The sequence below is a fragment of the Salarias fasciatus genome, chromosome 22 (genome assembly GCF_902148845.1).
Source record: "Salarias fasciatus chromosome 22, fSalaFa1.1, whole genome shotgun sequence".
Taxonomy (NCBI): Eukaryota; Metazoa; Chordata; class Actinopteri; order Blenniiformes; family Blenniidae; genus Salarias; species Salarias fasciatus.
The window spans coordinates 15,817,796-15,834,781 of NC_043765.1; the positions used below are offsets into that span (position 1 = coordinate 15,817,796).

Consider the following 16,986-nt stretch of genomic DNA (forward strand, 5'->3'; position numbering starts at 1 on the left):
TAATGATTATTTATTATGATTTTATTATGTTTCCTTTTTTTTAAGAAAAAAAATTGTTGTTAATTGTATTGTTTTATGAGAAAGCTACTGGAGGTGGAGGTGGAAGGTACTGTAGGTGGTCTATCTCTAACCAGGAGGTTAATTCAGCAATAAGGTATTAATCATCTCATCTGACCGGGCATTGAGTTCGGAGTAACAACAGCACTTTTCTATGTAATATTGCAGCCAGTTAATGTGACAATTGTGTAGCATGACTGTTTTCACCGCAATAAACATGGGCAAGACTTGTTTTTTTTTTTTTTTTTTGTGAGCTAGATTTATGTCTACTGTATTTAAATCTGTTCATCTTTACAGCTGATCCCTGCTGGGCAAAGGCAGCGTAGATCACCAGAAGGACTCAGTTTACAGTCACCAGTTAATCCGCAACCCCAAACAGAAAGGCCCCAATCAGACTGAAACTAGGGATGTTTTCAGTGTCTTCTCCTGTATTTAAAATATGAGAATTTGTTTTATGACCCTCTTCAGGAAACACATTCTCATGTCTCATTGTCAACTAGATAGTCTGTTTAGTAATTACTTTATTATTTCATGGTGTTGAGTGACCTCAACAAAACCTAAAAAAAAGGAAAATCATGCAAAATGCATTTGAAGACCAGTATTGTAACATTTGTCCACATTCATGAGAGAATACTGTGAGCTGTGTGTAAAGTGAACACTAGGGTGGTGATGCACACACAGCAAATTTTCCAGTGTTGAATTAACTCTGAAAGTGTTAAGAGTGGTCTCATATATACACTGTTGTAGTGTTAAATGTAAGTGTTAAAATATACACTTTAAAGTGTTCATTCTAAGAATTAACACTGTATAGAGTTAAATAGGAACACTAGTCAACAGAGAGGAATATTATTATAACTCTACAGAGTGTCAGCATTAGAAAATTCAGCTTTTCAATATTTTTGAAACCTTTATCAGTCAGAATTATTTTCACAAGTCATCTTATCAGTCAAGTTATCTCCTCACCAGCCATGCTATCAGGCACTCCAGCACAATAATGTCATCAATATTGTGAAAAGAATGAGATTCAGATTTAGTTTTGACTATGAAAGATTTCTTTTTAGTTTGACTGCATTGTTTGCATTGTTTCTCTTTTATTTTGGTTGCTCTATCAAAATACTAGAATGAGATACAGCTTAACACCCCATGACGATCTGTTCTGATCAATGCCACCGAAACTAAATCACAAAATCCACAACCAGCAATGTTAAAACTGAAGCAGAATGAACATGACATTTGAAAAGGTGGGATTCACGAAAAAGCTGTTCACCTCATCACATTAAATTTGCATTAAAGCAGGTGTTCAGAGTTGGAGGATCTACCCAAAGTCAAATGAAACATGATTTCAAGAAGGAGTTTCTCCTTTTCCATTTTGTTCTGATGGGTTGCAAAAGGAGCATCCCAGAACAGCAGCAAAAAAATAATAAATTCATAAAAGCATAAAAATATGAATCAGAATAACAACTTTGAAAACACTAAATCAAGAAATGCCAAAGGTCCTGTCCAATGCATCTGTCTGTATATACTACTGACATATATATGAGTCCATTCATATGTACATTTCAAATATCCACTCACTGAAAAGAAAGTTTTTCTGAGCGCTTTTGTGCCTAAATGCTTTTTCTAATGTTATGGGCAAACTTGAAAAAAGATGGAAAATAGATTTTTTTTTTTAAATCATCCTGTTTTATTAAATCCAGTTAAAGTCACGATATGACAGTCTAACGATTTTGAACAGACAACCAAAAAATGTCTGAGGATAACTAGCACAACCTAAATATTTAAATGATGATGCCAAGAAAAACCCCCGAGAGATTCTATATAAAGCTACTTGTAAAAAAAAATAATAAAATAATTATGTGCACAGTCTTCAAATATTGACAAATTGTATTTTATACAAAAGGCTACAAATAAGAGATGAGGTGGTAAGGAGACTGTTCATCACAACTGAAGGATAACAATAAAGTGCCATTTCAGCTTGTAAGTGTCCCAAGGAAACATATTCAGGCTGGCACAGTGTGACCACTGGACTTTCTAGACTTTATTCCACTCTCGGACCCTCTGCGCTCTTTGCGCCCTCGCGCGCGTTGCGGTGCTGGAACTGGCTCGGGCTCCCGGACACGCTGTGTCCGTGTCGCTGTGCCCCCTCCCGAGCCCCGGTTCCCCTCCGTCCCCGGAGCCGTCGGCACTGTGCGTCCTCACGTGCTTGCTGAGGTGGTCGGAGCGCAATGAAGCGCTTGTGGCAAACGGAGCACTCGAAGCGCTTCTCCCCGGTGTGCGTGCGTAAATGCCGCTGGAGCTCGTCGGAGCGCGTGAAGCGCTTACCCGCAGAAGAGCCAGTTGCAGACGAACGGCCGCTCCCCGGTGTGCCAGCGCAGGTGAGCCTTCAGGTGAGACGTCTTGACCGTAAACCTTGCCGCAGCCCGGGATGTGGCAGCTGTGCAAGCCTCTCCCTGCGGGGACTGGTGGCTCCGTGGCCGAGGCTCTCCGCCTCCTGGCAGTTCGGACAGTCGCACGTGGCCCTGCCGGAGTAGCGCCGGGAGGAGGAGCGGGAGGACGGCGGCAGGGAGACAACGGGAGCGCCTTTGAGCGCGGGTGCTGCTGCCGTCTTGGACCTCGGCGTAGGCCGCCGGGCCAGGCGGTCTGAAGCCGTCAAAGAGGTGCTGCGGCGAAGGGAGGAGGTGCTGGGGCCCGCCGGGGCTGAAGGCGGGGCTGTAGTCGTTACTGTAGCCGCTCAGAGGAGAGGCCAGCCCGGGGGGCTCTGCGCGTCCACCCAGCCGGTGCCCATGTCCCACCAAGCAGAGGATCCGCTACTAGACCTCCCCTCCGGGCTTGAACCACGAATCATACGGGTGCGCGTGCATCCTCGGATATATCCCGGCGATGCCCTCCACCGACGAGGGGAACTTGGTCAGGAACACGGGCCGCTGTGCGTGCGCAGAGTCAGAGACGTTGTTGTCCGATGGCACCGCAGTGGAGTACATGGCAAAATCATTTCCCAGAGGGAGGTCGCTGCTGTGACCGAGAAAGCGCTCGAGGCCTCCGTCAGTCCCGCGCCGCCGGCCCTGGAGCTGCCTGCGGAAATCCCCAGCGACGTGAGACAGGTGCCAAAACTGCCCGCGCCCTGCGCGCCCCTCTTCCACGGGTGGAAGCCCTTGATGAGTCCCGGGGCTCCGTCCGAAAGAGCAGGGGAGCAGGAAGGACCGGGCTCCCCGATCCTGCTGCAGGTGGCAGCCAGCATGGCCAGCGGGGTGCTGCCCAGCCGGGGCTCCTCCTGCGGGGGACACCAGACAGGTCGCGGTCAGACTCAGGTGAACTTCGAGTGCGTAAATACGCACGGAGTATACGTTAAACAGTCTAGTCGGTGAGTTACGCAAACTAAGCTGAGGACCCTGACTTGAAAAGGCTTAATCTAGTCTTCTTTTTGAAGATAGAGAGTGAAAAAACTTAAACTTCAGATAATTGTGGCATAAAATACGACCTTCAACTTCTAACTTTCTTCTTTAATTGTGAGAAAAAAAAGCAACTGGAAGAAAACTGACGAGTGAAACCTCTCATAACACGAGTTATTTGCAAAATATAGGTTTTGTGATTACTATAGCATCAATTTCCTTTTTCCACAACCTTTTGTTTCCTCGAAAACTCAAACTTTATCCTGATAAAGAATTAAACTTACCCCTAACAGAGTGGCAGCCATGGACTGCGTGCTGAAATCTTCTGACAAGGTGTGAGTGTCAGTGTGAGTGTGATCAATCCGTCCTTCCTCTTTGAATGCTTTACTAGTTGTGGCTTCGTTGTGGCTTTGAGGAGCTGCAGAGGGCCGGATGACCAATCAAGGCCAGCTCAGACTGTCTCCAAACTTGTGCGCTCGAGGTGGTCATAAATTCAAAACGTCAGGGCCAAAGCGCCAAAGACTTACCAAGTACAGAAAAATAAATAAATAATCTGTGATCCTAAGACAAGAAATTCTATGGGGAAATGTTTGAAGTGCTTGAAATGAGATACTGCGCATTTATTGATTTGATTAGATTAGGACCAACCTTTTAAAAAAAATAGAAATAATCAATTACATTTGAATTTTAACAGTTTGTATCTCCACTTGTTTGATTATTTGCAGCGTTCAAACAGTGGAAAACATCATTACTAACCATGCAGGAGTAACAATTTTTAAGTGTTCAGTTAACTTTGAATTTAACTAACTACTAATGATAATAATAATACACATAAGATGATAATCTCCAAAGGTTAAAAAAGTCAATATGATACTACTACTTAGTTTGATATGTTTGTTATGCGATATTTGTTCAAGTTATATTTCAGAATGACTCTTTCTTCTTTGCTGTTCAGAGCTTTCATTAAAAAAAATCTCCCTATTCGTGACAAATTAGACAATTTAGAAATTAATCGATGTCTCAACATCAAATGAAATTGTCTTTTTAACTCGGCTCCTTTTGTCTTGTTTTTAGGATTTCTCCATGTTTTTCTTATTGATGGCTGAATAACTCAACTTATTGACTTTATTCACCTGCCGGGAAAAGAGCCGGACAGGTGAGCTGCGACGCGCAGTTTCATTAAAACTCATTTGAAAGACTTCCTTCTGATCAATATAATTTTTTTTTTAATCTACATAATTTTGCGTAATTGTGAGCGAGGTTTTAGGCCGACCCTGCATGGTTCAAATCTTCTCGGAGTGTTTTTTGATAAATAGTGTTGGGTCGGTATAAGGTGAGGCTGTGAGGCCACGCGGAGGGGGGGGCTTGATGAATGAGAGGCTGGTCAGGTTCGTCCCATCCTGTCCTCTGGGCGGATCCACTCAGCCTGGGGGAGGGAAGGGAGGACACCGTCACTGCCTCCGCAATTCCATCTCATTCAGTACAAAACAAATGTCTTTTTCCCCCTTTTTTTAAAGACAACTCCTCTTCCTGAGGCTTTCACCCTTTTATAAATCACCTCTTGCTCAATCCCAGAATTGCGCACTTTGGTGAGGAAAGTTTTTTATTACCTGAACCTGTAAATAGATAATTCTTTCCTCAAATCAGGGATGGTTAACCAATATAATGACGGGGCATGGAAATAACCCAGCCTGATCTCCAGCCTCTTAATTTATGTGCAAAGGCACAGAGGGAGCATTTCATTTGAATTTCAAATTTAATAAAACAGCGGGATTTAATCCATTTCCTTCATTTGTTTGGTATTAACTGCTTCCCTGCCCTTTCTCCTTCTCTCTTGTTCTATGATCAGCCCGAATGAAGTCAGCTGGACACACATAGATGGAAAAGTTAATCACATTCCTCATCCACTCAGACGCTCCCCCCCCCCCCCCCCCCCCCCCCCCCACACACACACACACTCACACACACACTCACACTACGACCCACCTTTTACACCACGTGATTGATTGTGTGCATCATGATTTTGGTGATGTTATGGAGATAAACAGTTCATTCATTCAGGTTCTTTACATTTCTAGTTTATTTCTCACAATGTTGGAACATATGGGGATGCATGTTTTAACCCTTCATTAGCCCAGTGACCATATCTGGTATTTCTACAAACACGTGACATGTCCTCTTTAGGCTCTCTCATTGCAAATAGTAGCCTATATTGTATTTTTAGATATGAAAGAAGTCCAATCATTTATTTTTAGCCAGTAATAATTAAATTTGAATAACTTTTTTCAGATTTTCTAAATATTATTATCTAAAAATGTCATTTAAAAAAATAAACCCATTGCATTTGAGTTTCCAGACATGATTACAACACTCTTTAAATGTAACAGTTTTTATTTGCACATTTAAAGCTGGTACATGTATCTTAAACAACTGTATGCCTTTGACTAAAGCAACATTTTCATTTTAGTATTGCTAAAATCATTAATTTTCAAAGTGGTGGGGGGTCAGGGGAAGCCTTTTCCCACTGCTTATTATTTCTTGATTTCTTGAGGTTTAATCATTATTTAAAAATATTAACTGAAGTGTTTAAACTATTGATAATTTTCTTAAAAGTCACTTTTTTAGGTGAAAAATTTAGAGATAAATTAAAACGAGTTCCTTGGAACAGTTGCAACAGTTGCAAACTATATAAGAACTCGCCAGATATTTCTAAAAGCTTCTAACTAGCAAGAAAAAACATAAGAATTTTAATTGTTAGTAATATATCGATGTTAAAAACAATAAGTCCAGTATTGAAATTATTACTTGGTGGAGACAAAGCATAGGGATTTGGGCTCTTTCTCTGTTCTGGATGTTGATTTTATCCCTTAAACTAATTTCAAACTAATAATTTAAGGAAGCAGCATTGTAACCACTGACACAACTGACTAATGATGCCTCTAAAACAAATTCCAGTCATAAACACAAACTGCGATTTGTCCAAACTTAAACTGCAGCCTACAGTTAAATAATCCATAAAAACTCTTCATATTTCAGATCATGATATTATCAGAGATCCCATTTTCAGTAGACCGGACAAAATTCAAGTCTGGTGCAGTGACCTCTGAGCCCCCCCCCCCCCCCCCCCCCCCACAGCCTGAGGCACGGCCATATGCACAGGTGGAGTTTACAGTACGCCATCTTCACTTCAACCTGATCACCATCCTCACAAGCCCCCGAAACAGCTGTCCCCCTTTCAGAGGCATTCTTTTCCCACACTGAGAGAGAGTGTGTGTGTGTGTGTTTGTGCGTGTGTGTGTGTGTGTGTGTGTGTGTGTGTGTGTGCTTTAAGGGCCTCCCCCCCCCCCCCCCCCCCCCCCCACCTCCGCCCAGTGAAACCCTGTCTGAGCCTCAACCTGTTCCTTTAGCGATGATAATGACCACATTATCACGCGCCATCGAACGTCAACAAAAAAGATTGTCGTGTGCTTTCCAATCACTTTGTGGGCGCTGAGACAGAAGAAAAGCAGAGAGAAAGGGGTGAAATAAAGATCTGGCACTTCTCTTCACGGGGAGAGGGGTGGGTGAAGTGTTTTATTTCTCCTGGGTGTCCCCCCCCCCTCCTCCGTCCGTCTCCTCTCTGGAGAGGAGTCGGCGGGGGTTCGGACGGCAGGGCGGCCATCTTGGTCCGCTGCCCTGCTGAGACAATTAGCAGCAGAATCGCAGAGTCAAAAGGGAAGCTGCTAAACGTGACACAGAAATATTCAATGTAACCGGTGGGGGGTGGGGGGGGGGTTTAAGCCAATCAGTTTGTGTTAAAGGAATTAAAAAAAAAACACACTCAAAGCTACAATCAGTGCCACTCTGTGGTGCATCAGACGGATGACTCTTCTTCCTGTTATCAAATTTTATCTGATGATGCCCTTGAAGCTCAAACAGTAAAATAAATTGAGGTTTTTTTTGAGCTTGCGGCGGAGGGGAGGGCGAGGAGGAAGGAGTCATCCAGGTGAGCCGTGTGCCAGGATGTGCCTGGAGCAGCTCCTCCGCGGCTTCCTGTAATTACGGCGCGGAGAGGGCACGTCCGCTGTCTGTCAGCACGCGGCTGATGGACGGCTCTGGCAGCACAGTCGGGAAAATCTGCTCTCTGATGAAATGGTAAGCAACTGACGCGGGTTCCTCTTATGTGCACGGCCAATACGGAATCAATAAGTACCTGCACAAACTTCTTTTTTGTGTTTTTCCCATTTACTTTTTGCAAGAGACGCTACTTTTTTTTGCTCGTTGCATGCATGCATTCGCAGCCAGTTGGGAGGCCTCACCATTCCCCCCTGTTTGTGGAAGTTTACCCTCACACACATACACACACACACACACACACACACACACACACACACACACATCCGTAATCCGTAACGTGCAGCCGGTCACAAAGGGCATCTCTCATCAGCCCACGCAGCCGACTGTGGGAATTCAGGCCAGCGTAATTACGCCGCTGAACTGCTTCATTCGCATTCATGTATACAGCACATCTACGTACAGCCAGCAGACACACCCGCTCACCAAATGAGTGACACAAGAACAAAAAAGGAAGGTGAGCGAGGAGGAGAGGTGAGGAGGGATGAGATTGCCTCCGCTGAATGCTCGCTAACCCTCAAGTTTTGAGCTGAAGTTCAGGTGAAATCAGGCTTCATAAGACAGCAGCTCTCTCTCTCTCTCTCTCTCTCTCTCTCTCTCTCTCTCTCTCTCTCTCTCTCGCTCTCAGCTCCTCACACACACACTCGGGCTTGTGTTGATGGATGCGTGAGGTTTGTTAAGTCGTACATCACAGAGGTCATTTAACCTGCCAACACATCTGCCGTCTCTGCCCTCACAACAAGAGGAAGAGGAGGAGCGGCGGCGAAGATTTATAAAGGCCGCGAGGAGAATTATGCAGGACGGGAGAGAATGAGACTGTGATTAGTAAGAGAAGTGGATGAAAAGCTCTCATTCAGTCTCACTCATCTCACATGCGCACGCACACGGGCACGCACATACGCATATTGTGCTCTGAAGTGGTGCCGTTCCAGCAAATCTCTTCACCAAAACTGCTCGTGTTTTGAGTTCCTCTGTAAATGAAGCAATTTAAGGGATTAAAATGGCAAATGATGGGAATAACTTCACAGCTGTATCATTGTTTTTGTATGTTTTGACACTAAAATATGAACAACCGAGCTGCGACAAATGCAGTCAGAGCCTCGCCCCTGCTGTCGCTGTGACGTCCACTATAGTTTTGATCAAATGTCAAGAAGCTGACACGACCTGTTTGTCGTAGCATAAATAAATGAAGTGGCACATTCCACGCGGCTGTCACGGATTAACGCAACGGTTTCCTTCAGTATATATTTCTCACAGGAAGCTCTGAGATCCACATTAGGACACCTTCAACCAGCAAACATCCCCATTCCTGACGTACTGAGAGTGTAGAGTGAGAAAAAAAAGCAGAGATGAAGACGTCGTCACACAGCAGTGCAGTGAAATTCTGCCACTGGATTCACTGCATTCAACCAATTCGGAATCAGCAGAAAGCTGCCACTGTGCAGGAGGGGAAGAGGAGGATGGAAATGCAGCATCAGTAAGCCTGCTGCGGCCATAAGTCACATGTTTGAGCTGTATTTTTTTTTTTAAACAGCTGTGTCTTTCTTCAGCTGGAGCGGGCGATGGTGGTCCTCAGGTGGAGCTGCTGGAGAAAGACAAGCCTCACTGCGCTTCCCCTCACGTTCACAAACTTGCTCCCGGTCTCTCTCCTTGATTAAATCCTGCTCTGGTCGTGATCTCTGTTCTCCTCCCCAATAATGCTGTTCATCCTTCTTTATGCTGTACACACACACACACACACACACACACACACACACACACACACACACTTCTCAGACACGGAGATTAATTTGCCCGTGTTCATTTTTCAAGTTTTGCGTCCTCTCTGTGTTTAATGTACGTGTGTCCATTGATTGATGCGCAGGAGCCCGGGAGCATAATCATACACTTCCAGACGTCATTTTTCACTTTCAGTCTTGATGGATGGACTTGATGCATGTGATCAGTGCTACCTCAGCGTGGGGGGTCTAGGTCATCTTGTGCTTGTGCCTGTGTGTGTGTGTGTGTGTTTGTGTGTGTTTGTGTGCTGATGTGTCTTTTGGCCAGCGGTCTTTCTGTCTGTCGGAGGTAAGTAAATGATGGAGTGGACTCACCCAGCCCCAGGAGGCCTGTTTGTGAGGTCTCTTCTTTCCGTCTTTCCTTTGTGTGGACTTATTCCTGAGCTCCTGTGATTTGGAAACAAAAATATTTGTCAGTAAGGATTAAAGCCACGGTTATATTCATAATCAAAGTGCTCTTCAGAAGCTGCTCCGGAACGGAGACTCCGGAAATTCGGGCTTCTTGATGATTCAAATGTCAACCATCCCACTCCTTTGTCTTCAAGTCAGATGTTAAGCAATCAGAGAAAAGCAGCGCTCCACTTATTGACAGATTGATAACTAAAGTCTTTCACACAGTCTGTTTTGGATGAACACATCAATTCCCACAAAAATAACTCGCATACCTTCCTGCATAAAAAACTGTATCTTAAGATGAAGAGTTTTCTTTATTTTTTTTTTCTCATCTGAAATTCCAATAGTAATCCTTTTAATAAACTTCCTTCCAGCGTTATATTTATTGGGACATGCATTATGTCCCCAACAAGTCTTTAAAAAGTGAGTGTTTCCACCGACTGAGGTCCCCAGAAGAGTCAAATCCTCTCGACCCGCGCTATGTTCCTGGTTAACCGGCGCTCCTCCCACTCACTGTGCGTCTCCTCACCCAAAATGCCAACCATAAAACTCAAGGGTTGGGGGAGCAGAAGGAGAGAGGGTTAAGAAAAGCTCTGAGAGATGGCTTGATGTTAAATTGACTGGAAAAGAGCTCCTTTCTTTTTCATGCTAATTGCCATGCAGCAGATTGCTAATTTATTCCACAAAGAAATGCTCAGCCCCCCTCGGGTCTGGCTCAGCGTTTGTTCAGTTTATAAAACAAGATTCGATCGAGCATGTCATCTTTGCATGTGACAATCAAATCCTCCCATATACACACACATGCAGTCACACGTATATTCACACACACACACACACACAAGTCAGACTTTTGTGGTCATCAATCAGGGCAGGGTGGCTAAAGGAATGAAGCACACAAAAGAAAAACCACAGGTCAACACCCGTCCTCTAATCTCCTTCTTATTCTGTGTCTTTCTCAGGCACGCGCACGTGCACGCTCCGTGCTCTTCCGAGTTTCTCGGACCAGGTTCAGGTGGTTTTTGGGTGATTTCATGGCTGCTGTTTTATTGATGGTTCCCGTCAAACATGAAACGTTTCTTCTTCACCCCCCCCCCCCCCCCCCCCCCACCCCACCAAACCACACACACACACACACACACACACACACACACACACAGACCCACGCACTGCCTCTGGGCTGTCATTCAGGACATACACAGACAGCCAGAAACAAGAAGTTGGCGTCAGCTCTACCAGGCCCGCAAGTCATGTCAGGTCCTGCACAACCTGTACTACACACACACACACACACACAACAACTCACAGACACACTCATTTACACACTTATCTTGGATCTTTATAGTGTGCTGCACCCTCCACTTAGCGCCGCAGTAAAGGTCTTCCTGAACTCATACAACAGTGCCATCTTCAAAGAGGTCTACGCACGCACACACAAACGCACGCTGGAGAGCCGCGCAGACTTCTAAGCGGACTTAATCATTTCACATTTAGCTTCAAAGAGACTGTTTAAACACACTCTTGCTCGCTGACTGAAAGCGCAGCGTGGGGCCCGTTCTCTTTAATAGTCTTTCAATTCAGCCGAAATCTGCATCCTCCAGTTCCGATGCGTCTCGGCTGTCAAGTTGGAGCAACGAAAAAAAAACCAAGCCAGTCAACAGTTGGTTCCATTCAGAGACGCTCAGCACTTCTCTGGAAGCATCTGCTGTAAACAAAGATCAATGTTTGACTGCTTTCAACATTAGCAGGAAGCTTTCTGAAGGATGAAACTGTCTAATGTACTTTATTTTCAAGCGTGTTTGTGTGTGTACACATTTCTTCACTTTTCTCACTAAACAGCAGATCTTTGATGTTTTTTTTCTCAATTTTTGATCTCAATGCATGATATGAAGGGTCGTAGTTAAGTCCAGAGTTCACTCCCAGTTCAAGGTCTTGCTTTAACCCGTTCCCAAATGATGTTATCTCGCAGCATCTCGTCTCTGCTGAACAGGAGCTCCTTCTCGTGACCTGTGAACTCTGAAGGTCATTCAGATGTGCAGGCTGACCGCAGGTTGACTTTTACCCTTTCTCTGTGCATCTGGACTGTCTCTAATGTCACCTGTGTGTGTGTGTGTGTGAGTGTGTGTGTGTGTGAGTGTGAAGCAGGGCATGCCCGAGACGGACTGCGAAAACATAACACGCTCGGATAGATGAAGGAATGAGCAGAGCAGTGACGGACTGCAGTCGTCGCCAGCAGACACATTCTGTACATTCAGGCCAGACTTTGAAGGTGTGCTCTGACTCACAGGACTTGTAATTACTGTACTTTCGGCTCGCAACCTCGTAGTTTCTGCGAGAACAAAGACAGGTGGACGAAGCAAGAAACACTCTGCAGAGTGTGTTTACATGCAAACCCATGAACGGTAGGAGTGTTTGTTGTTGGTCAATATTTCACTAAAATGACCATCATATATGACGGTGTTGGTTTTAAGTATAAACCAGGTCAGCCAATTGGTCACGAGCGAAACAGAAATTTCTTCCTTCTTTAATGACTGGTGAACGATAGTGAAAAATGTACAATCTTGTTTTCGAAACTTTAGCAAAAAACTAGTTGAACTAATTGTCAATATGAACGGAACTCACAAAGAAGTACGTTAAAAAAAAAAAAAAATCAACTCGTCATTTTTTAAATTATAGACCCGGCAACTTTTGCAAGTTTCTTTGCAAAAAACCAATTAAATTATTAAAAAGCATTTAAAATGAGCAATTTTGTGTCAATGTGCAGTTAAGCTAATTACCGCAGGACGGCTCCTCATTAGACGAAAGTGAACGGCTGTGTGTTTTTTGGTCACATGGAAAAATGCAGTAAAATTATACTGAATGAAGCATTTCAATCCATGTAACTCTGAATGAAGTGAAGAAGGTACAGACTTAACGCGGGTCATTCTCTTGTTTGATTCATCACAAATCTTTTAGACTGTTATAATTTCATGAGACTTTGTAAATCAAATGTTTCAAGAATCAGATCCTCATGTTCCATTGTCCTTTTTATGGTTGAAATTATTAAAAATCTGATCTGTGATCTGGATCCATGTAAGACTGGGGGCTCTGTGAGACATTATCAGTGTTTTCCTGAACAGGCAGCCACAGGTGACATCCCAACGCAGCCCCCTCATGTCTTGTTATAACTTTTATTTCAAGTTTCCCCCGTTTCTTTGACTCAGTTTACTATTTTATGCATTATGAAGTTGAAGTGAAGAAAGTGGTTGCAAAGAAGCTCTGAGTTTGTCCCTGAGGGTGTGAAAGCGAGTCAGAGTTGATGCTTGGCCTCTGCTGCTGTCCGGCCTCTGATTGGACGGCTCTCATGTGGTTACCATGACAACTTCGGTTAACATTCCCCTCTGCACGCCAGTGCTGCAAAAGCATTCCTTCAAACACACTTCGGCCCTGAGTTTGGCTTCACACACCTCTCTTTTTGTCTCTGTCTCTCTCTCTCTCTCTCTCTCTCACACACACACACACACACACACACACAGTCTCGTATTTCTATCCTTGTGGGGACCTTCCATTGACTCCCATTCATGTCTAGCCCCTAACCCTGACCCTTACCCTAACCCTAACCCACACCACAACAAAGCCTAACCCTAAAGAAATGTTTTTGCACTTTTACTTTTTTCAGTAACAACAACATGGTCAAGAAAACACTGTTTCTCCTACTTAGGACCGGAAAAAGGTCCCCACAAGGCACGTCGTTTCACGTTTTGCTATCCTTGTGGGGACATTTGGCCCCAACAAGGATAGAAATACGAGAACGCACACACACACACACACACACACACACACACACACACACACACACTTTGAATGACAGACGTTCACTTTCTAGGGATCAAATGGTTATTAGTTCAGGTAATTAAAACATATTCAAAAAAATATTGCGTGAGCTGACAGACTGTGTCTACAGCGTGCCAGAACTCCTGTGTCACACATGCACGCCCACACACGCACACACACACACACACACACACACACACACACACACACACACACACACACACACACACACACACACACACACACACACACACACACACACACATTCACCTGCAGTAGTTTGTCATTTGCCATGACAAGAGTACACTTCTGTCAGACTTATTAACATTTCTTGTAACATTTCCAGCAGAGACATGCAATTATGAAGGGCGTGACAGCCAGACTCTAATGTCACAAAACTGTTCTCTGTATTTGGACAATGTCAGTCGAGTGAGTTCGCAGCTCATCCATTCATTCTTAATTGCTCGATGTCCGAGAGCCACGACACGCCCCTGTTTCCACCCTGCACTGTGTTTAGAGCTAAATGCATTGTTGTCTGATTGTGGGAGGATAGTTTATTAGGCTATGGCGAGTTTTTCTACAGCTACATACACACCTCACAAAAATGTATTTCTTCTTATAGAAGCCATCCTACCTGAAGATCCATCATATATAAAATATCTTTGGCACACATGTACAGAAGAATCCCAACTTCATGTACATATATGGTAAAAGATGAAGTATAAATATAAGGAACGTGGACACATGTTTTTACACATGCACTGAATATGAAGACTTTTGAAAGGTTTTATTATACTGTGGTGTTGCATGTGTTTAATAGAGATTCCTCTCTTGTGAGAACCAACGTGAAACTGACAGACAAGGACACTGTAATGCTGGAAGGTTGGTGTTGGCAGAAGTTGACGGTGACAGCTTCATTACAGTCTGTTACAAAGAATTTGATACAGAAATGAATCCTCACTGTATAAACTCAACTGTGTATTTACATTATTCTCGTGTGTAGATTAAGGTGATATAATTGTTAGTTAATTTCAGAATATTGTTTCTACTCGGGATGACTTTTTATGCAACATTTAGCGAAGACTATTGCGGTTGTTGTATTCGAATGGCACTTCTTGTTGCCTTTAAGTGTTGCGTCATGATTGACACTGTGGTTTGCTCATATGTGCATGTCCCAAAAAAAAAAAAAAAACAAATAACTGGTTTGCATGTCCCGTCCACACCCTGACCTGGCACCATGCCCACTGAGACACTCCAACTGTGTTCCACTGCTTGATTGAGACACCAGAACAGATCAATCACTCAGCTCCGTTTTCACCCAGCGTCGTGCAAGGTTAGCTGTTTGGAAAATAAAGAAGACATCTTGATGCAGATCTCCTTAGATTTCTATGCCCCTTACTAATGTGGCAGGAAATTCACAAAAACTGTGAGTAAAAATCAGTCTGTGGGTGCTGTTGGTTAACTAAGAGGAAAGTTATGAGACGAGTCATTGCACAACAGTGACACAACCTGCTGTCATGCATATTTACAGGCAAGAAAGATGAGTAAGTATCCTTCAATCCATCCTCTCTCTCTCTCTTTTATTTCAACCAGGATATCTATCTATCTATCTATCTATTTATCTATCTATCTATCTATCTATCTATCTATCTATCTATCTATCTATCTATCTATCTATTCACCCATAAATCTATTGTCACAGCTATTATCTCATTATAGTAATTAGGTGAATCATAGCTGTTATCACTTGTCCACAGGTTCTTCAGATCTAGAGAGAGAGAGAGAGAGAGAGAGAGAGAGAGAGAGAGAGAGAGAGAGAGAGAGAGAGAGAGAGAGAGAGAGAGAGAGAGAGAGAGAGAGAGAGTTGGTATGAACAACTGAGTCAACTGCCAAAACATTAACTCATGGCAGAAGTCATAAATCTTTTTGTCTTTACAGCCTAACCTTTGAAAGACGGAGACATCCTGACGCCAAGGCTGCATGTGACAAACGCACACCTACGCATACATGTGTCTGCCCAAACTCTGTGGATATGTAACGCAAAAAAAAGCACGACCGCACTCAAGTATGTGCTTACTCACATCTGCAAATTTACTCACGCATAGATGCACCATATCGTAGTCGCATATGAGCCGTTACAAGTTACAACTCAGTGGTCTCGCCACATATCAAATCCTCCAGAGTTGGGTCAGATCTGTTGTCTGATCATTCACTGGGGAAAAACCCTCAACGATTTCCTGCACAGTTATTTGTGCTTTTACAGTACATTAATTAAAGCAATTTGTATCAAGTTCTGAACAATTTTCTTCATGTTGTAAAACTTTTGAAATAAATTACATTTGTATGTTAAGCCTCAAATTTGCTGTTATGTTTCCCTTCAGTTATTTCAAGAGGTGGAAATGCACTTAAAAGACTAGAGTGTGACATTTAGGAAGCAAACTTGAATAACAGCATTACGCTAAATATGTTAAAGTGGTGAATAGTCAGTTGGAAAAAACATTGTTTGCTCAATAGCGTGTTGCCCACAATGACAACAACACCCGTCTGTTTGGTACTTCTGCTTTTAAGCACATGTTATTTTTAAAATCAAAAAAAACAAAAAAAAAAAAACACCAGATGCTGCTGTGTTATGGAATCCTTCACAAAGATCAAAAAGTGACACATTGCAATTTAAATGGACAAATGAATAATGTTTCACAACTAATGTACTTTAACATCGTGTTTTCTATTTGAAAATAATTAGAAATTGTGACATTTCTGGTTACTCAATACTCAAAGAAGGATGACTTCATGACAGTCAAACATTAGAACTTATGGTAAGATCATAACGTTAAAACAAGTTTAAAGGTTTTACAGCCTGTTTTATCTCATTAACATTAGCACAGTGAAAATAGTTCTGCATTTCAGAAATAACATCGTCTCTCTCATTTTGAAATGTATAATAACAGCTTTTTACACTGAGATATTTTTCTTCTGCTTTCAATGCAAAATGATTTTATATGTGCCAATTTTTTTATTTCATGAATTAAAGTTCTAATTCATCTTCACTTTCATCTACTTTTTCATTTGCTTTTTTAAGAAAAAATACAGTCTTGGCTTTTTGGGTGAACTGTAAAGCAGTTCAGAACCTCAAAATCAGGGTGAAAATAAACCTCCTTAAAATATATATTTATGCCTTATAAGTAAGACTTCTGTCAGTCAATAACCCAGCACAAACACATATTCACTAACAAACCGCCTGTTTTGATAATTCAACCTTGTCATTGTACTCCGAAGCCATTACATCAGGTCAACTGCAGCATGAAATGATGAATCCACTTGTCTTCGATGACATCTCAAACATTATCCAGGTCCAGTTAACAGGATTCAATCAGTGTGAGACGTTTCCTTCTTAGACAAAGGAGACTGTGGCGGTACTTACTTTACCATAGTAGTTACTTTTAAAT

At 43.0% G+C, this 16,986-nt stretch overlaps 1 protein-coding gene and 1 pseudogene across 1 annotated transcript; one reads left to right on the forward strand and one right to left on the reverse strand.

Moving 5' to 3' along the window:
- LOC115409791 (G-protein coupled receptor 20-like) overlaps positions 1-383 on the forward strand; it is a 10,010-nt pseudogene extending 9,627 nt beyond the window's left edge.
- Positions 384-2,088: 1,705 nt separating this feature from the next.
- Positions 2,089-3,751, reverse strand: LOC115409793 (transcription factor Sp8-like). The gene is given in 10 exon segments (XM_030121069.1): positions 2,089-2,283; positions 2,285-2,380; positions 2,382-2,456; positions 2,458-2,505; positions 2,507-2,668; positions 2,670-2,809; positions 2,812-2,869; positions 2,871-3,061; positions 3,064-3,328; positions 3,731-3,751. Coding segments are annotated over 10 exon segments (1,251 nt in total).
- Between the last annotated feature and the right edge of the window lie 13,235 nt (positions 3,752-16,986).